The sequence below is a fragment of the Aptenodytes patagonicus genome, chromosome 8 (genome assembly GCF_965638725.1).
Source record: "Aptenodytes patagonicus chromosome 8, bAptPat1.pri.cur, whole genome shotgun sequence".
Lineage (NCBI taxonomy): Eukaryota > Metazoa > Chordata > Aves > Sphenisciformes > Spheniscidae > Aptenodytes > Aptenodytes patagonicus.
In genome coordinates this window covers 10,121,889-10,144,326 of record NC_134956.1, presented here as the reverse complement: position 1 = coordinate 10,144,326, position 22,438 = coordinate 10,121,889, and the positions used below count along the sequence as shown (strand labels likewise).

Sequence of the window (22,438 nt, the reverse complement as noted above, 5' to 3'; positions counted from 1 at the left end):
TGGTAACAATGTCTTGTTGGGGATTCTTTTAGCTTTATGGTATGTAGAGTCTTCAATTTTATTTCTAACAGTAAAAACTTGAGTACAAAAGACAAATGCTGTAAACAGACAACCAGTTAGGCTAATCTATCTTTTTGTGCCTTAACAGGCTAATGCAAACACTTGAACACAACTATAGGATAAATCCATTTTTCAAATAGAGGAATTCATACTTGTCTTTTTAAAAAATTATCTGTGAGCTTGATGTACATTCTTTTAAAAAGCAAAGATTTTTATTTTAATTAGTTTTACCCACTTTTAGTTTTCTAGGCAAGTTGAAGTTACTTTTTTAGTAATAATACATTAGCTTTTCTGTTATGTACTCTACCTACAAACTTGTATATGAAGTGTCTTCTAAGAATTTTTAATACCATGGCAACATTTATTGATGAGAGATTCATTGTTAGTTCTTCAGTAGTTAAGTAGTGAAAAAAACAGTAGTAGGACAAAGAAACCAGTGATAGAAGTAAATATAAAATGACAAAATAAAATCAGTGCAAGAAATGTATTCTATAACTTTTTTCTTTCGCTGAAAGTTCTAATGTGGAAGCAACAGAGACATTTTCGGTGATCCTTTTGGGCATTGAATAATATTATCTTCATTTGCCAAAATAGGATTAGTGAGTAGATCTCATTAGGAATTTGCACATGACTTTATTTTTATATAGATAAAAGGGAGCAAATTCCTCAAAGTCAAAGAAAGTCGGGAAAATAATATCTAAGAATCCAAGCAGGTAGAAAGCATTACTGGAAGGATATTTTTTCAGTGCCTGCCAGGCAAAATTAGCTTGCCTTCTTTCTTAAAAGGATGTATGCTAAGTATCAGAATCAGGAAAGCTTCTGATAACTTAATGAATAAGATCCACAGCAAAAGATAATTAAACATTGAAACAATTTAAAAATATATTTTTTTTTACTTGAGTACAGTCTTAACAAAAGAAAATATATAACGGTGGTAAAGATTGTTTCATTTTCATTAGAAGTTGCTCATAAATTTATTTGTTGATAATCTTTTGTAGAAAGAAGTCTCATTATTAAAAAGGATAGAAATGTAATGTTTTTGTTATGTACAAAGCTATTTGTAAAGGCATCCTTTATTCTTCATAGCATATTTATGACCTGACCTTCTACCCAATCACACTTTATTCCTCAGAAATGTTGTATTTATAGTCCAGGTTTTCAAAAATAGTAGTTCACAACATACATTAGTCATCACCTTCACCTTCTGCTTCCTTTGAAATTAATGCTACTTAAAGCACCCATTAAAATTGCTCCTGAACTCACTGAGTGTGTAAGGATTGTTGGATAATCTCCCTCTGTTACAAAAACAATTTTTATGCACAGTGCTTAGAACATGTATGACTATTTGTGAGCAGATGGTAAAAAAGAAAAAAATCTTGTAGGCCTGAATAATTGCTTTACCATTGTATAATCTGATGGTATTAAAGCCGTTTTGATATGCCAGCTTGGAAACAAGATGAAGTTTTGCTGTTTACATCTGATACTTGGAATACTTGTATCTGTTGTAGAATCGATGTCCTGTGTCATAGTCACAAGTTAATTTATAGAGAAAAAGAAGCGATTGCAGTCACTAATGCATATGTCTATACAATTCTTAGACATATGAAGGACCAAAACAAGAAGGTTGCCAATCTGAAGCACAATCAGCAAATGGAGAAAAAGAAGAATGCGCAGTTGTTGGAAGAAGTTCGTAGACGAGAGGACAATATGACTGACAACTCTCAACATTTACAAGTGAGTTTATTTTTCAGTTGTATTTTAAAACCATCAAAAAGAGTACACTTCTGTTTCACTGTGTGTCTTCCAGGATGTATAATGAATCTCTTCCCACAAAGAGCTGATGGCTCTCTCCTTTCCTACCAGAAGATGCACTACTGACTTCATTTGCACCCATGAAATATTTAATATTTAGGGTGAGGAAAAAACAATAGAATTTGAAGCCCTCTTCTCACAAAGACTGTATTTTACTTATTTAAAAGCAAGTAAGTCATTATAGCTTGTTTTCAGGAGAGTCAGAAAATAGAAGGATAGTTATCCTTTCTGTATTCTATTTCTGTGCCATTCACAGCATTATATCCACAAGCCATAGTGAGGTTATATAGTGTGGTTATGAATGTTCAGCATGTTTGAATATCAAATAGTAGCGTCCTGTGATTTTTATTTTTTATTTTTACTGGGCAGACATTTACATATTCGGGTGATTAGCTCTGTAAAATACAACTTAGTTTTTCGAGAGCATTCAACTGTATAGCAGAAATTCTGCCATATTTTCCAGTGTGGAGATTGAATGCCAACAACATTTGAGACCCATGAGCCCCTTCCTGTTCTATGTTTCTAGATGTAGCTCTTCACATTAGATTCCACTGTCTGGGAGCGCAATTCTGTATCAGCAGGAATATCATCGTCTGGTTGCATACTCAGATCATTTAATGAGTGTGATGTGTTCTTATTAACTCTCTGTACATGCATATGTAGTGGGTTAAAAGGGTGAGGATAGATTGTCTAACAGGGTAGTGGTGAATTTAGAATCCTCACCGAAGATCATTTTTATCTTATGTACTTAGATGTAACACAGAGGAGCACTGGAGACAGCTATAGCTGTCTGTTTTGACAGATCTCTTATAATCATTACTGCACAGTTACTACATCAACAACTTTTCTTATAGTTGGAAAGAAAAGGTTCTGCTATATCTTTTTTATTTAAGATAGACTTTGAACTTTATTCTAGGGGACTTTCTACAGTTTGTAAGTTATTGAGTTCGGGCATTGAGATTTGAAAGATAGTTACCTGATCTGGTTAAACGATACATTACATACTAGGGAATTTGTATTAAAGACCACAAAACAAGTTTGATGCTTGACTTAAAAATTATTCTCTGAGATCTGACCATGAAAAACTATGAAGAGAAGTACTGATTTCTGTCAACAACATTGATTTCTCCATACCCAGTGTTTATAGGCAAGTCTAATTTACAATGCAAAATATCAATTTTGCCTTGATCTGGTTAATACGATGGGTTTCTGGAAAATTTCTAATAGGTGGAATTTGACCCTCACATGCTTCATACAGTACTGTATTTCTCATGTGTGCCTATATGCAAAATGGAGAAATTAGCACCATAACTCTCTTCAGGCTTGTGTTGGTGAAACTGTATGTCACAATCAAGTTCAGGAGGTGATACGTTATTTATGCATCTGTGTAGTGTTATGTATACTTTATAACCTTGGTCATTACATACTGATTGCATCACCATGCATTCTACTGTATGTCATACAGTAAGAAAACCTTGTGAAGTATTTGGTCTGACAATATGATATATCAAAATCAAATTTCAGTGTTGAGCAGCTACTTGTAATTAATGTGGTTCAGTAAAGAGAATATATTAGAGCTTTATTTTTTCAGTATTATTCTGGAAATCTGTCAGAGTGGTGTGATCACTGGAGAACAGAAGTCATTCCAAGGGTCTTTGGCGTAACTGCTATACTTGGAGCTTTCAAGTCATGTGATGAGAATGGGTCTACCAAATGGAAGCAGCGTGGCTGAATAGCCTGAATTTAGAAAGAAAAGTCCTTGTCTGGTGTATAGCTCTTCTGTGCCGTTCGCTTGCTATAAAGCATTTACACACTAAGAACAGTTTATGAAGACCAGTTAACTATTTCTCTGTTATTTCTCAGTTACTATGCCTTAAAATGTTAATATTTTAATATTGTGTACTTCAACACGTTACTTTCAGCAACGTACGTGTGTATGTGTTGTGGCCCATCCTACACTTGCTGAGCTGCTGAGAAAGTGAAAAAGAGAGGATCCCAGCTGCTTCTGCCTATCAGTAGGTGCTTTGCATTCCCAACTCTTCCTCCAGTAGCCTGCAAGAACAGCAGGAGGAAGTGAGTAGTGGTTGTCTGTGCTGCTGGCGTGCTGGAACAGCTAATCCTGCCTTCTCTGGCATAAGCAAAACAGGCAACCTGCTGCTTTCAACAGTTTGCTACCATAACTAGTTGTTATATTTCTTGTGTCTAAAATATTTCCTCATTTCCTTGGCTTATTTCTTCCCATGCCTTTCTTAATGTTGATCATTGTGTTCATGCAGGGCTGGATGTGTTCTCTCTTTGCAGTTTGCTTCTTTAGTGAATTAGACTGGCTGTCACTGCATGGATCACGGAGGAGGCAAATCCACCTGAATGAAAAAGGCTTGTTTGACTTTATAGATTGAGCCATAAATACTTGGAGGTGTGCAGTTGTAAATAGAGGTTTGACTCTATAGCACTATGATATGTTCAAGTAAATCCCTAAGGAAACAAAGTGAATGAAGAGGGATGGAGAAAAGCTGCCAAACTTGATGAACTTTTGGCAGCTTTTTTCTTTCCCAGCAAATTAAGACGGAGTTGCTTTGGTCTAGCACATACCGGAGACAGATACCTTCAAGGAACCCTTTCCAAAATGGGCTTGATAACGTGTGTCCTTGTATGATTGCTTCTTTCATAAGATTAAGGAAGATGGGGTAGTGGTAGTATCTGGGGCTTTTTTTTCTGTTCTTCTTGTGAGGTGAAGGAATTGTTATTCTCTGTGGAAGTTCCTTAGGGTTTGCTTTAGAAAATGAATCACAAAATTCATTGTTCCAGTAAAAGCTCATGATACTACTTATAAATCTAATGGAAACGTGTCCCTGCCTCACATATTGGGACCTTGAGGTTTCCCTATCATTGCAAGATTCGGGGAGCTTTTAGTTGTTCTACGTAAACGCTATAGTGAACCTTGCAAGTAAAGCAAATAGTTTGACATTGAGTAGTGAAGGTAACATGACTCTGATGTGCATTTATTCTGCTGATAGGAGAGTATTTTGATTTAAAGTTTTTCACTGTTATGGTTTATTTGTTTTATATGTGTAAGGTAGTTACAAATATTAGGTGAGAGCATCAAGTCATGTTCTTCTATGAATCTGATAAGTAGCTGGTTGACTGGTTAAAAAGCTGAACAAACTCTAAAGCTACAGTCAATACAGTCAATTCAAACAGTCAATTAGCCTTGGTATACAAAGGAAATTTTTTCATAAGAGTTGTTTAAAAAAAACCCCTCCTCCTTCATGGAGTTGTTTAAAGAGCAAGTATCTCTTAAAATGCAAGTTTTTCCTTTTAAAAAATTTGATCAAGAGCACTGGTGCATGCAGTTAGGATTTTGATTGGCCTGAATGGCTTGTCATTTCAGGGTGATTTTGATTTGAGGCTTTTGTTCCTGGTCACATAAAACTATTTAATATATTTGGCATAAGATAAACGTTTACTCCTGTAATATTTAGCCACAAATGCCTGGGTGCAGGGATGGAATGCACCTGCTTTCCACAGGTCTGAGTATGCAGCTACATTTGTGAGTGTTCTAGATTTGAACTTATTTATGCATGTGTTCAAAAGGATATATATAATGCAGTATGTAATAGGTAAATTTATTTTCTTTCCTACCAACCCAAGGGTACAATACTTTCTCCAGGAAGCAAAATATAAACTGAAGTTCTTCTGGTGATGTGAACATATACACAATTCAAATGGGGATATAAGAGTTGACTAAATGAATAAGCTGACAGAGTAGAATACTTGATCACTCTTGATATTAAATTTCAGTTTATAAATAATATATAGAGTTAATAAAATATTGTAACAGTAGTGATCTAAGGATTTAAGTGAGGCAGGATTTGTGGGGAGACACATGATGTGGGATATATGATACACTTTGAAAAACAAGTTTCTGGGAGTACTATGCATATGCTAATTAAAAATATAATTAATTGGTATTTCAATAAATATTGAATTGACATCTTAGTATACCATAGGGATCTGACCACCTTTTCTTGTTACTGTTTATAATACCTTCTATTATGTTTAGTAGAAACACACGATGTTTATAGGCATTTATGACACATAGTGCTTGTGTCTATAGTGTACTTGTTACATTTGTGAATGATGTATTGAGCTGTTAGGTTAAAGTATATCCTAAAATTCTCTGGCCTGATGTAATGATTGTATTTGCTGGCTAGCTGTGATAAGCTGGCTGTCGGCTAGCTGTGATAAGCTCAGCTGAGAACTGAAGAGCAATTAGACTAGTCAAATTACATTTACTCCAGCCAAGTCTCAATCCCTTTTGCAAAAGTACTGGAAAAGATGTAACAAGAAAGCTAGTATAATTGTCCGTGGACCATTCAGGGAGTCATTCAGGGTAAACTGAAGCAATCAGTTGAAGTGCCATCCATTTTGTACAGCTCAAGTAGGGGCTGAAGCTCTACCCATTCAGCTGTCCACTTGCTTTCTGGTAGGATTGAAGAAGTTCAGAAGTCTGTAGTTTCTCTGAAGCTTCAATAGTATGTAATAGTTCCTGAGGCTTGTAGCATCATGTATATTTGTGACACTTTTCACTATCTTTTCAGATAAAAGCCTCTCAAAGCTGGTTCATGTCCTAGCATCAGCACTTGCAGGTCAAGTTTGAGTCTCTGATGGCCCCATCTCACAACACTCCAGGGCCACTGCTGTGATGGACTCCAGGGCCACTGCTGTGATGGAGAGTGCCCTGGGATGCCTGGGGAGGGAATTCACTTTGGTCTCCCTCAGCTATCAGCTATAATTGTGAATGATGCTTCAGGTGTGGTTTTGGGGGGTTATTTGGATCACTGTAAAATTGGAAACATCAGGGAGCCAGACTTCAGATTAATTCTTGGGAATGAAGAATAGTTGTGAGGTTTTCTGCTTTTTCCTTCCACAAATCAAGGGCAGACCTGTGCAAAACTTGCCAAACGTGATGGTCATATATTACATAAAGCATCACAGCAGGAGAGCTGGCCCTTGAACACTTTATCATGAAATTTTTTGAGAATGGTGTATCTAACATGCCTTCATTTTTCTCTCCTTTTTGTCTGTCTTAAAAAGATAAGCCTTTCTGAGAAATGCTGAGCTAAGAAATATACAAGTATCATGTCATACAGTTGTACATAATTCCTCAAATCTCTTTGCAGGATCTTGAAACGTTATAGATGTGAGACGTTTATTCCCTGAGATGTGTTTTTCTTGATTCTTGTATGGAACATGTTTGTTCCAGTAACACTGTTACCTCAATAGAATTGGGAAAGAAAACATTTGCATAACATTGAGAACTTGAGTGGGTTTGGTTTTGATTCTGATTTTCAAACCTGCTGTAACAACAGCAAGAAAGTCCTTTCTTTTCTCTAGAGTAAACAATGAGAATGTGCATGTAATAATATTCCCATATGTCTCATCACACAGCCTCAAAGAAAATTAAATGTACGTTTTTGTCCGATAATACTTTTCATAAATGTAAAGTATTAATTTAATAAGTGAATCGAACCTTATGGAATCATATCTGTACTAAGTCCAGAAACACTGCTCTGTGGAAACTTTATGCAAACTGTCTGACGCCTACATGTCACAAAAGAGGTGCAGGGATGAGCCTGAAAACAAAGCTAAAAAGTTTAATACCCTATTCTGCTCTGATCCACACAGCTTCTGGGTGTTTCCGCCTTTTCTTCTGGTTTATCTGCTGGAAAAGTTTTTGACTCTCCTAATGTTTTAAATGCTTGGCTTATTTGTCACAATTCTCTTTTAGGTAGCTTGGATTTTCTTTGGGTGGAAATCCACATGCTGAAAAGAGATATTTCACTAAAAAAAATTGTTTTTGAGTGAGACAATGTGTAGTTCTCATTGATTTCAAATACCATATACAGGCAGCTTTATCAATGCTCTGAGCCTGAAGTACCATGAAACAGGTTGTGTACACATGTACATTTTCCAGGTGTAAATATCTACCTTTTTAAAGAGTCCAGCATGTCAGCCTTGCTTTGTCACTGGACATACTGAGGCAAGGCAAGAATTCTAGTTTTTCAATAGTTTCATACTGGCTGGAAATTTAGTCTTAGGTAATGAATAAAACATGATCAGGAGAAAGTCCTATCAAAAGAGATAGGAAAACTGGGTAGTTAATATTGCTGCTGTCTGATTCTTGCCATGTGAAAATCTGTGGTATCTCACTAAAGATAGCTCCCAAGAGATTTCACAGCTAGTCAGCGTGAATCCTTAACCTTGGATTTGTTTCTTTATTTTTCACTCGGTGCTTCAGCATATAATTTTCATCTCCATAATAGTTCTAGAAATATACTGAAGACATAGCATGTTGCCATATGTTATGTCTGTGTCTTTTAAAATAAAATAGGAGCATGGCCTAAACAAGGGGTATACCTGATATTAATTTTTTATGATTTTTCTCTTAATGCAATGTGTTTCCTACTGCATTGTGTCAAAGACTTTGAAACTATCATATGAATAAAAAGAGGAAGCTAGGGAATGAGATGAAGTCTTGCAAATAAAAATGAACAGAGCAGTGTAACCAGTTCAGAGGCAGAGGAAACAGTTGTGACTGTTATGCAGACAGGCATTAGTGTATGTAGCTGACATAAGGCAGGAGAGAATTCATTGCATAAACACACAGCTTTATATTTATTAGTGCTGAAATACGTATGTATTGAGAAAACTCAACCTTTTAAGAGGTTAAAATCATAAGTTATTGTATTAAAAGTGAATTCTAGTTTAAGCATGCATCCAAGGGTGGACCTATACCTCTCTGGAAGGCTTTAATAATTCTGAGTGTTTAGGAGATTCTGTATATTTCTGTCTTCAGAAGGCTGGATATTTTGTGGGGAAGATGGAGATAAGATTGGGATTTTGCCTTTTACACCATTCCTCTCTGATTTCCACAATGCGCATGCGTGAAACGCACATTGTGGTCTAGCTCTGATGAGTAGAATTGCTCCCTACTTCTCATTCAGTTGTGGGCAGAGGATAAGGGGAAACAGGTGACCGCTCTTGATTTTCCTTTCTCAATATTACGAGCAATTAGAAGACACAGATGAGATATGATGGAGGTAGGCTTGTGGAAATATGTACAGAGGCAAGAGAAAGGATAAGATATGGCCTGCAATGCTTGTGAAGATCTTACCTCTTGCTAAGATTTCTGCTATCGGATACAAATATTTTGAAACAAAAGCTGGGTTTTTTGCAAGTCTGTGTAAGAGTCAGCTGCAACAAGTCCTTCAGTTTTTGTGTAAGTTAATAAAGAGTCATAAAGTTTTGGAACTAGTTCAGTGACAAATTCAGAAGATGGGGTAAGCTACAGCTAGAATGAAGTTCTCCCTTTAAAGCTCCCATGGACTTGTTTGTGGAAAATACAGAATAGAAACTTATTTTTATTATGGTTGTAGTGAGTTAAAACCTTATTTTACCAGAACTTTTCTACAATTAAAGCAGAAGCTTAATGATGCTCCTGACATTTAAGATCGAAGACTGTGATGGTCTTGTGTTGTAGATGTCCTATTTAATATTGTAGCCCATGCAGAAATACTTTCAACAACAAGCTTATTTCCAAAGTTTCACACTAAATTGTAATTTTTTCGACTGGATACATTTGTTCAAACTGTTGCAAATACTTTTTAACAAGTGAATTGATTCCAAGTGCAAGTGAGCAATTTTTTGAATTTTTGGCTAAGTTCTCCATATATAGTCTATTATGTTAATGAGCTAACATATGAAGAAATGTAAAAGTCAATATTTTATGCTAGTTTTGTGTAACACATCTACAGAATTCTCTTCAATTTATTGCTTGAAAACTAAAATATGTTCTTATATGCTTCTGTTTTCAAACTATAGGTTCCTTGGGGACTGCAAAGTTTCATCTTTGAGTGGTTAAGCTGAAGTTTGGTCCATCTGTAAGAAAATTAGTGTTCATGTACATATCAAATAGTTTTACCCTTATAAAGCAAGAGTTATGTACTAGCAAATGGAGATAACCTGGCACAGTAGATTACACAATTGTGTGCATTAGTGATATGTCCATGGGTACTTCCTTTGGCATTTCTCTGCTTCTCTAATTATAGCTGGATTTTGCCAAGATAGAGTGTAGCTAATAACTACAACCTCAAAAATGTCCAGCCTTCAGCAAAATGTATAGCTTATTATAAATTTCACACAGTTCAGGGAACTTTTTTTCTCTTATGAATATCTAGGAAAAAGTCAGGAATTGCATTTTCTTAAAGCAGCCATTTTCATGTAGCTGAACATAAATTTTTAATAGACATGTTGAAAAAGTAGGACTTACCAAAACTATCTTTTCTGTGGTGCATTGATAACCAATCTATAAAAAAATCTTTGAGCGGAGACTCAGGCAGTGGTTAATAGAAAAAATAAATAAGCCTGTGATGATGTAGTGCAATGTATTAAAAAATGATTACCAGATTAGAAGTGCATACTTACAAAAATCAGACTAATCAATTCAAACACACGTAAGACTATTGAAGACACAGCTAATGTACTTATCTTCAGATTTCTAATATAATATAAATTCAGATTGTAAACATGGATGGACATTTAGGAATTTTCCTTCCTTGGCCTGTGGAAGTTCCATAAGTTGTGGATAAATTCCATATGTGTTGCTGAAACGTGTGTTGAACTTCAGCCAGTAGTTCAAGATTATGTTGAAGAAAATATTTCTAAAAGGTTTCAGATGAAGAAAAGTATTTGAGAGTCTACAGAGGGCAGGAAGGTTGATTGGTAGGTCTGAGGATCAATACCAGAAGTGTTTTTTTTCTTTGGGGATTTAATTTGACATTTGTTTTCGTTGTGCAGTGTAATCCCCAGAAGCCAAAACTACTCTTGTTATAAAATGTCCCTATGGGCAATCTGTGAAAATCTCACTTGAAGGTCAGTTTCTACTAGACTCACAGTCGCTTAAATCTTTTTTCCTTTGTCATAATTGGTAGGCTGACAGAAGTGAATCAGTGTTCTGTGTTCTAACCAGCTATAATATAAAAAAAAAAGTTCAGTGGGTAAAACTTTATTACTACAGCTGTTGTATGTAGTTGTCATGTCCTTTCTTTTGTCTAGAGTATTACATTATATGAGTATGTATAAAATAACATTAATTTTATTCTTAGAACTATTCCAATTTATTACTTTTGGTTTTTTAAGCAAGTACACTGTATTACAGAACATTATATATAATTATTAATACAACCTTTGCACTATTGCAAGGACTTCCAGAGCATCCCATATCAGAAAGTCTGAATACTGACTTTCTCATCTTTCTCAGTTTCTACAGTTAAGTCAGAAACATAATGTTTTTCGGTGTTGTCTAAGTAATGTTAATTCACTGACTTCAGTACCCAAGAATAAAACCTGAACATCTTGATTTGCAAACAAAGCTAAATTTGTATATTCTAATATAATTATTTAGAGCTCTGTGAACTACAATTATTGACAAGTATTTTATGTTTAGATTAAATAAGTTATTTCTACTATGTGCTTTAGTAAGTGCTTTGTTAGTTGAAAAGGGCATATATGGCAAGGCACTGGAAGAAAAAGATCCTGTTGGAAAAAACAAAACTGCAACAATAGGAAACAGGAAAAATTTAATGTGATACACCTTTTTTTCTCCCCCTCAATATTTATGTAATAACTCACACATGTGGGACTCCTGTAGTCTCCAGGGGGCAATCACATTCAACATGCATCAAAAGAAATAAGTTCCGTTAAACCAACTCTCCCTACCCAGCAATAATTACCACAGGTTTACACTGAGATATAGTTGCAAAAGGTTAGTCAGTAGGGCATCTGCAAATCAAGTCATATGTCAACTCTACATCAATAACCTCATTATAATAGATGTTAGTATTTCAGCACATGACTGTCCAATATAGCATTCCACGTATAGTTCATTTTTAACTTTACATTGACTTATAGCTTGTCTAATATTTTACTAACTTATGTATTTAAACACTTTATATTACATAAATTATAATCAATGACAAAAACAATGATTTAGATTGAAATTCTGCAAAGTGAAATTGCAATAAAATGTCTGATCCTATTTGTGTAGCTGTCTTCAATATAAGACGAATACAGGAGGTTTAACCCTGTAATATAAAAGCAGTATAATGGAAACTTGTATTAGCGTAGATTTTCCAATTTAGGCATTGCTTAAAAATGTTACCTATACTTTTTTTTTTATTTTCAGTTTTCACAAATGAAAGCTGTTTTCCTATGTGTAAACTAGCAAAAAAGTAATCATGTTCTGGAAATACAACTGATTAGCTAAATTCTATGCAAACTGTCTATACTTTGCTATATGCGTAGCTATCCATGGGCTATAACATTTTTTGCTGAAACCTTGATAGGCTGGATGAAAATATAAAAAGGTTTTCAAAACCTTCCTTGTGGTCTGCATCAAGCTCAGGTTTCTAGCTAGTTTCATAATTTGGTCTTGTATTAACCTCTTTGTAACCAGTGCTAGCTATTGCTGCTGTTTGTGACTCTCCATAGATCATTCTGAATACCATGCAAGTCTGTAACTAATACATCTGGTCAGTAAGAAAAGTTCTGCTTGAGGTAGGCCTAAGTAGAATTATTTTGGTTGGTTGCTAATAAGCCAGATTTATACCACTTATCTCTCATTACAAGTGTTCTGTAATAGCCTATACACTATTACTTACAGACTACCTTGTGTTACAGACTGGAAAGAGAAGGGAGGTGAAGGTGCTTCTTTACATAATCTTGTCTAGGACACTCCTACCTTGGAAAGTTTTCTTAAAATTATTTATTGTAAATGCATCTTTGCTTTGAGAAGCTTTCATGTGACAGATTTCATTAGAAGAGTTTGGGACCAAATTTCACTGCTGTACTTTGCCAATCTCTTTTTTGAATTGTATGGTTTTAGTTGGGCAGAATTTAGCCAGCAAAATTTGTGATGGTAGAATAGATAAGCCAGGGAAAATGGAGATGATTTTCAAATCTCAAGCTGAACCATCAGATCTTGGAATTAAAGAAAAAGTACTTCACTTCTAATTTCAACAAATATAATGTGATCAGATTAAACCCAATTCGAAACAAACAAGTATTGGCCACCTACTGAAATTTGTAGTCACTTAGAGCAAAGTCATATTCAGATATTGACTTCTTAACCATGGAAGTATGATAGTAAATTGTTAATATTTCAGGTTCCTAGCTGTTTTGCAATACATGCAAGTTAAAACAGTATGCACAGGCTGCCAGAAAATACTCATTTGTGACTAAAGGTAAAGGTAAAACTTTTAGTCTTCAACTAAGAAACCACACATTTGACATAGCATACTTTATTAATAGATCACAAAATATTTTACAGAATAGAGGTATAACAAATATATTGAAAGAAACCGAGGCATAAGGAATAAAGGTTACATGCTCTGTGTCCCAGATGGCTGATGGCACCATTGAGGAGCATAGACTTAGTCTTAGTCTATCCAGTATTCCATTTACTGGTCTGAACTGTTAACTGCTAAGATTTTGAAGTAGTGTGTTACTCATGATACTAAAAATGTTTGCTAATGAATTGCTACTGAATGAGCTACTTAGCGCAGGTGAATTTGATACAGTTTTTGGTCCAGTGAGCGAGTGGAAGATCGGTCTTTAGCATGTAGGAAGACTACATACCACGTTAACTATTTTGCAGCAACTAGGCAGTTTAACTAGTGTCTCGCTTCTCTGTGGATGGTCTATAATAGCTGCACATGAAGAAAAAGAAGAGAGTACTGCCATTTGCAGTTTAGATTTCTTTTACAATGGATTCAGCTTTTTTTTTTTAACCTGGATTATCAAGATAATCAGATAATTCAACAACAAACAACGCTAGAGTGCAGTACATTAAATTTTATAGAAGGCTGATGTTTATCTGTTCTTTCAAGTTACAGCTAGGGTCCTTACTGCCTTAACAAGCATTTCTTTGATCCTCTACTTCTGTTTGTATTTTTCCATTTCTCTTTTTCCTTGGGAAACAGTCTGTTCAGCTTTCTGCATCTGAAAAGGACTCCTTCCCTAGAAATATCTTGGAGAAAGCCTGATATGTTACAGATATTGTTGAAGTCGCAATGTTTTCACTAAATAAATGTATTAATACAATTGGAGGTTTTTTCCATTACACCTTTCATAATTGTCAATAGGGAAAAATGAACTTAATTTAAAATATTAGCTTGATGTAGATGAACTAAGAAAATGTTAACTTTGAATCTTAAACACCAAAACTATGCACAGAATGCAGATTTTTTTTTCATATTGCCTTCTAAAAAATACATTTTAAGTTATTCTTTGTATTTCTGGGGATATTTTAGTGACATGAATTAGAAATGCTTTTACAAATGCATTTGTTCTTTAGTGGGGTGGAGTTTTATTAAGCAGTATTATTCGGTATTAGCCAGTAATGTTTCTTTTCACAGTTGCATATTGGCATAATGAAAGAAGCATTTTACACCTACTCTTCAGTTGTCACATACCTTTGTCATATTGAGAACTATCATAATTTATCCATCTAGAAGCTATGACAAAGATAAAAGCCAGGTGTATGTGATCTCCCCTCCCCCCTTTTTTTTTTAAACTTCAAAGGGACATTATAACAATGTGAACAGTGTGTCACGAGTCCTATAGTCCCTTCATTTTGAAGAAAGAATTTTGTGTTTTCCTGCATATGGGGTGAATTCCTGGCTCTAGTAAAGTTAATGGGAATTTTGCCACTGCCTTGTCAGACAAAGAATTCTCACATGAAGAGAAAAATAATTAAAAAAATCCCTGTACAGACAAAAAATAAACTTAAAAGGTCATTGAGAAAGCAGATCTCAAGTACAAATGGAACCAGTCCATTGTCGTTCATCATTTACATCTGATATGTTGATGGGAGTTGTAATTTGTGAGAAAGTCCTTCCGCAGTCAGCTGTAAGGTTTGTCAAGATTGGCTTTTCTGTCTGGGTGTTCTTTTATAAGAACATTTGGCTGCCAAATCCTAACAAATATCATTACTTCTCTTCATACAGACATTAGAAAAGACTGCTAGAAGGCTGCTGTCTGTTTTATGCTGCTATGTTTTCAGCATAGGCATTGATCCCTTTATACATGATGGCTTTGTTCACCTTTTTCTTATGAAACTGATAAACACTAAAATAATCAGTGCTATAAGCAGGATAACTGGTATCTTAAACTCCTTCTCTTTTGTATCTTTTCTCTAAATGTGAAATAAGCTTATCACAAGAATACTAGAAAGCTAGCATATAAAACGTCACCTAATAGCTTCCTACCTAGAAAACTTTGCTGTGTATAGAATCATAGAATCATTAAGGTTGGAAGAGACCTCTAAGATCATCGAGTCCAACCGCCAACCCAACACCACCATGCCCACTAAACCATGTCCCTAAGTGCCTCATCTACATGTCTTTTACATTCATGGGAATCCATGGTGGAAGGATATGAATTATTAGCTGCCTGACATAAGCTAACTTGTGTATTGTTGGTTGTCTAAGGTTCTCTATTCCAACTTTCAACTGCAAATTACATTCTTTCCTTACTTAATTGAAATGTGTATAAAGTACCTATTAAATTAAAACACATATTGAATTATCTAGTAGACAGGTGAAATAATTTATCTCAAATCCTGAAAACGTTTCTTAAACGCTAAAAGAGAAAGTTTCATATAATTGTTGTCCTGGATGACCCCATGAATCATGATTTCCCCATTCACTTTGCTGTGGTACTTTGAAAAGCCAGGATGTTACAAAATACATGTGAAGACATTTGAAGAATATTTATTTCTGCAACTTCCCAGTGCAGAATTATCCTGCAGTAGCACTCTCCTGTCATAATAAGGGAAGTAGGGACCATGCACAAACATTTTGATACTAATGCTGATCATGGTAATGAGACAAACTGCAGCTGAAGATGGATGGGATCCAGGAGGCAGGGCTGAAGATAGGAGTGGGCACAGGCACTCCCACAGCATTGCTGGGGCCAGGGCTGAGGGCCCAGGCCCAGGGCTGAGCTGAGACAGAGGTCCAGGGCCTGTAGGCAGGGGGTGGGGGAAGGCCAAGGTGATGCCAGTCAGGGCCATTAAGGCCTGTTGGTGCCCTCAGAGCCCTGACAGCAGCCCCCCCCTCCACCCTTCCCTGTCCCCCTGCCTCACGGAGGTCTGGGGTCTGAGAGGACTGGTTGTGAAGTGACCTATTCGCCATGGGGTGTCAGTGGGCTGTTTCAGGGGACAGGGAGGTGGCACAGGGGACTTGGAGCTGGGTCAGCGTCATGGCAGGGACATGGCTCAGGGGCCTGCAGCTGGTGGGGGGGGAGTTAGTGTTTGAGGCTGCCACTGAGAAGCTCCCACACACACACTGACAGAGAAGTCCCTGAAGAGCCTGGGGCTGGGCAGGGGGTTGGCTGCTGGGAGATCAGAGCCCAGGGCCCTCAGGAGGAGGGACGCAGGCAGACTCTGTGGTGCAGGACCGCAGCAGGCCAGGGCTCACTGCCAGGCCACAGAGCGGGCCAGCTTCCCCCTCAGGGACCGGGAGCACAAGGCCATGCGGGCACTGGCTGTGCCCTTGCCAGCTGGTCCAGTCCCACAGGATCTCAGTGTGGTAGACAGAGCTGGGTGCTGGCAACAGGGTCTGTCCACAGTCCCAGGCACGACTAGTGATGAACTGGGTCCAAGGGCCATCGGGGAACCCAGTCAGGAGGAGCAGGAGATGGGGCCAGAGGCCTGACTGGGGACAGTGGGCTGCCATGTACCCTCCAGGTCCACTCGAGGTAAGATACCGACAGCTGAGGGCTGACCTCTGTCCGGGGGACAGGCATGGTAAACATACAGGTAAACGTACAACATAGTTTTGGCAGTTATATGGGATATTATATAAACTGTTTCCTTCACCTTACTGTTGGTTTGACCAAGTTATTTCATACAGAAAACCTAAAAAAAAAAAAAAAAGAGTAGGAATCCTTCAGTCTGTAAGGGGAAGTGCTGAAAGGTAAAGACTTTCTGGAGCCTCTGTACATCCTTTTCTCTGTCTGTCTCCACTCTTAGTATTTTAGCCAGGCGGTGCCTACCAGAAATACCCTGTACCACTGAGGTATATCTCAATTGGAAACATCACTCAAATACAAAGCAAAAGCCTCAAGATCAAAAAGGAAACACTTTACATAAAAATAATGCTTTAATTTAAAATAGTTGAATAGTAGTCATTCAATTAAACCATTTTAAGTAATTGAAGTATTACTATATGGTGTATTTATTTTCCCTATCTTTTACAATGAAGAGCTATCAGATTAATATTTCGACCTGAAATTTCTGAGAAAGGACTAAGTAGTTCAGATGGGTAGTCTTTAAATCTATGTGTTAGACTGCAACTACAGTAGATATAGTTAAAGGACACAGACATAAGTGCCTCTTCATTTACATCAGCTTTCTTACAGTTCTGAATATACATCATCGAAGTTCATATATAGCTGCAGCTTTGCCCTCTCATGCCCAGTGGTTGATGTATGTAATGTTGATTTTAATGCAGTAAACTACTGGTGGGTAGACTCAATTTCATGTGTTGCAAATGACATACACAGCTACCTTGAAGCATTACAGGACATTTGCTTGTGGTTTTGTTGCACTTTTTCCTTGTGAAAGGAGTCTTATGAGAAATTAGAAAACTGCAGTTTCAAAAATTTTTAAATTTTTAAAGATGTGCTCCTCTCTTTCCCTGATTTAACGGTACATTTACATATTCATTTTACAGGTGTTTTTTCTTGCTCCTGTTCCAGGATTAATGCTGTAATTACACTGTTTGGTGCACATGTGTTAAATTCTCCTTCACAGGTTATACCACATGTGCGGTGACCATCTGTCCTCTAACCCAGATATGGATATAGCAAGTATAAACCTATCTGTCTCTTCTAGCAAGGTTCTGAAGAGCCTGGTGTCTCTGATAGGGTGTGTGTTTTGTTTTGTTGTCCTTTTTTTTTTTTTAAATTTTCTTTTTCCCCCTCAAATTTATTGTTCCCAAGACTAGTTCTTGAGTAAAAAAACAGCTGGTCAGATGTTTCATATAGTGATTGAAAGTCACTAAATCAGGCAGAATGTAACTATAGTGTTTGTGCTTTGAAGGAAAGCGTAGTCAATAATAAATTCAGTGAGCTAGTAACAAAGGACTTAAATGTTTTTCAGAATGTTAGGATGCTTCAAAATAGCTCAGTATTTTCATGAAAATTTGAGATGTTTAGCACTGAATATGTATTCAGAAGGAAAAAAGAACTTTTCCACTAACTTTTTAATATAATTATTGAAAAAAATCTGAGTCAAACTAGGTCCATAATATGAATATGTGAGCTTATACATACTACTATGAATCCTGAATGCCACAAATTTATTTATCTTTAATAAATTATGTAGACTACTTCCATACATGTAGAAGTTATAAACTGTGGAAAAAAAGTGTTTTTTTGTGTGTGTGTGTTCTGGAAAGAATCTCTCTTTGGTAGAATTAATATTTGAAATATGAACAACTGGAAGTCTGCTTAAGAGAACATGAATTTTCTGAGGCTTTTAGTCTGTCACATTCAGTATTCTTATTGCTGTTACATTTTTTCCTGCAATCTGAATTTTTTTTCCAATATTAAAAGTATATAAATCTAAAATTTGACCCAAATTTGATTTTTATTCTGATTTGTGTTTTATGTATATAAAAGGTTGTATTTATTCCTCTACACTTTCTCAGCCATGTAGTTTTGTCAAAAACTTCATTAACATTTGCATAAAGCCTTGTCTTTATTGTTCATATCTTTTAAATGACCCAAATATCTTTATGTATGTTGGCAGTATCATGTCTTCATATTTATGTCTCGATTCCCAGTGTTGAATACCTGAGGAATTTTGTTTCGGTGCATCCATAGGTATTAACAATCAACACATTCTCATTCTTCATAAACCACTGCAGCATCCTTGACAGATGCCCCATTCAGAGAACCTTTCAAGTTCTCTTTATTCTTGGTGTAAATGAAGTTTCACAATTCATGAGGTAAAGCTGGAAAGCAAGCAAAATGCAGCTTATGTTGTCAAATGCGGTACAGCTGTGGTGACTACTGCTGATACTAACTGCTGATACTATACTCTCTGTAGTTGTTTAGTATTTTCAGTTAAATAAAGAAACTGAATATTAGCCTATGCTGATTAAATAAAATGAAATTGAAGCCTGGTTTAAAAACTGGGAACCGAGAGTGATACTGTAGCAGATGACATTTTACACGGACTCACTATGCATGCTGGAACTACAACAACCAAGAAATACACTGTATCTCTTTAAAAAAAAAAAAAGGAAACTGCACAAAAATAAGGAAGTTGGTCAAAAAGAAATTAAAAAGGACAGGCAAAGGAGTAAAAGCTTTACAGGCATCATGAAGGCTGTTTAAAGAAAATTATATTGGCTCAGAGGAAATGGATACCACCTATCAAAAACTACTTTAGGAAGACCAAATGGAAACCAACATAGTTAAACAGCAGGAAAAAGGAAGCTATCAAAAACAAAAAAAGTCTTTCAAAAAACTGAAATTTGTCCAGTTGAGAAAAACAGAATCATAAAACCTGGCAAGTAAAATGTAAAAAGCACAAATCGGCAGACCGTGAAATGCATGAAGCACAATAAGGAGTAAGTAATGAAATGCATTCAAACTAGTAATTTTCCAATGTGTCACAAGGCAGAAGCCTGCCAGAGAATCTATAGAGCCAAAGATAATCAAGACATATAAAGAGTGCTTTCAGAAAATAAGGTCATGAGGTCAAAAAAATGAAAGAAATTTCTTTCTCGTGTGTTCACAGAAGAGGAGCTTGGGTAGTTTCTGCTTCTGGAACTCCTTTTTATGGGCAAAGTATTGGAAGATTTATCTCAGAGTGAGGGTACGGTAGAAGAGATTACACAACAGTTACCAAAATTAACAATGCCATCATCATAGGATCAGAGGATAATTCAGATTGAAAAGGACCTCAGAGAGACCATCAAGTTCAACCTCTTGTTCAAAGCAGGGTGAGCTTGTGGTCAGGCCAAGTCGCTGTCAGAACCAAGTAGTTTTCATTCTAAACTTCTTGGAAATTAGAGGTGAAATATGTGAATTTATAACTCCAGTGTATAACTTGCATAAATTTTCCCTTTTACCAGAGGACTGGAAGGTGACTAACGTGACATCTGTTTCTAAAAAGGGTTCCAGGTAAGTTTTGGAAAACTACCTCTACATATGACATCTGTATTGGACAAATCAAGAAAAATTGTTTTTAAAAAAGTAGAATTAGTGGCCACATGGCTAAACATAGTATGCTGGTGAAGAGGCAAAGTGCCTTTCCTAAAATTAAGTCATTCCTCATGAGTTCAAGTCATGATATTTTTCAGAAGTCCCATAAGAATCTGTGTTGCGACTGTTCAGTGTGTTTTTAAAAGGCCTGGAAAAGAGAGTGAATGGTTCAATGACATTCAGCATCAGCCACTCCAAGACCAAGGACTGTTTCTTTGATTGTGCTTCCCTGCAAACTCATAGGAAACTGGATAGTATTTAAAAATAAAACCCGTAAGAGTCGTTTAAAAAAATTTAAAAAAAAGGAAGACAACTGTCGTAGAATAAGAAAGCCATTAAGACATGAAGCTATGTAATCATGTTACTAAATGCAGTACTGATGGCAAAAAGCTTAAATGTTACAGGGAAGAGCATAGTGAAAAAGCTTATGCAGAACAGAAAAGAACATTTTGGCAAACTCAGGCTGATTTATGATGGTAGGAGGAACTCTGTGGGTTTGCATGGTTTTGACCCTAAACCTGCAAAAATATGTTGGATTTGGCAACGTTTCACTTGGAGTTTTTGGCTTCCTTTAAGCCCAGAAGTCAGAGCAACGTTTGGGATATGAACCAAAGCCAAAGAAAAGGTTTGGATGAACCGTACATACCATAACAGCCAAGTTTCACACAAGTCTAATTATCATAATGGTTTTCCCCTTTCTTTCTTTCTTTACGCTTTTTTCCAGAGCTGCTTTTCTATTTCTGAATCTTAATGGATAGAAGTCTCTATACCCAGTAAAAGTCTTTTTACTGTATGTGTGTAAGGAGATGAAAAATGAGAGCTCAAAGGTTTTGTCTCTCATTTTTGTATTACAGCAGAATTTGAACAATAATGTTGTAGATACCATCTGAAATGATGAGGTGTCTTCATGTCCATTTTGGAAATACTTTAATTTGTCTCTTTGGTGGAAGTGATAATGTTAGATACTTGGCCTTCCTTGTGTGTTTCAGAATATGAAATGACATAATTAAGACATCCTAAGCACTGAACAGTTTAAGAAAGGGATATTGTTTGGCTTCTTTCTACCACTTATTAACAAGTATCTCTTAACTTCTGGTAACGTAAATACCGCTTTCCGTGGAGACAGCCATGCCTGTACAGTAAATGGTGCATGTTCTGCATCTCGTTTGGATCTCATGAAACTGCGGGATACGATACGTTCAAGCTGCCGGTCTGAGAAAGCATCTCAAATCCATAGTCTTTGTATGCACATCAGACACTATACATATGGTAAATGATAAACATACCATATGGGATTTGTGAAGTTAAGACTATCAAATTCCTCTGCCATTATTTTTTCTTACATTGTATGGTCAAATCAAAAACATATTATTCTTCACATTATTAAGGGGTTATGTTTGTGGCCCCATTTTATAAGGCTACAAAACTGATCATGCTTTAAGCTTTCCTTTGGCCTAAAAATTTTCCTGGTTACGCTCAGGTTGTCATTTAAAATAAAAAAAAAAAATGGGGGTGTAAAGTTTGCAGAAGTTCGGCCAATTTTTGAATTACAGAGTTCTGAAAACTTCACATGTAACCTCAGGCAAATATTACAGCTCAAAAGAGCTGAGTTTAAGGTTCATTTTGAAAACCTAGTTTTCCAGAATTTTATTGTATGTATCATGAAGATGTTATCTGGAAAGAATAATTGCAGTCCTGACAGTATCATGACTATATATGCAGTTTCATGATAGTTTTATTTTTTATGTTGGCTTTGTAGCCTTGAATAACTTAGTATCCTCAGCTGAACTGTCAGGTGTTTATCAAAATATTATATATTTAGTATCCTCTTCTTCACTTACTTTCACATGACAAAAGTCTTCTAATCTTACCCCAAAATTTAAATTAGTTAAAAAGAAAGTGGAAAAGCAGTGACCACAGTAAACTATGGCAATAGGAACCCGTGAGTAGTAGGGGAGGAGCTAGAAAACAAAGCTCCGTGAAAAGTTTAAGTCAGGAATTGAGGGGAGGGGGAAGAAACATAGATTTTGTTACTCTGAATGCTGCATAACCAGCCTCATTTCTCTTTTGCTACTTGTTTTGAAAGCAAGGACTGTATATCCTTGCATTGGAATGCAGCTCTATTATTGTGTCCCCTTCCCATGGTAAGTCAATAGCTGAAACAGATTAGGGAGAGACACTTTTTCATGCTACATGCATCTCTGTGGTTGAACACTCTCTGTAGGTT

General features: G+C 36.2%; 1 protein-coding gene across 6 annotated transcripts in view; it reads left to right on the top strand.

Annotated features, from left to right (window-relative positions):
• ERC2 (ELKS/RAB6-interacting/CAST family member 2) overlaps window positions 1-22,438 on the top strand; it is a 547,432-nt gene that overhangs the window by 262,518 nt on the left and 262,476 nt on the right. For all 6 annotated transcript variants that reach the window (XM_076346281.1, XM_076346286.1, XM_076346285.1 and 3 more), the window contains one exon: window positions 1,659-1,794. In XM_076346281.1, coding sequence (XP_076202396.1) covers window positions 1,659-1,794 — 136 coding nt within the window. The remainder of the gene's footprint in view (window positions 1-1,658; window positions 1,795-22,438) is intronic.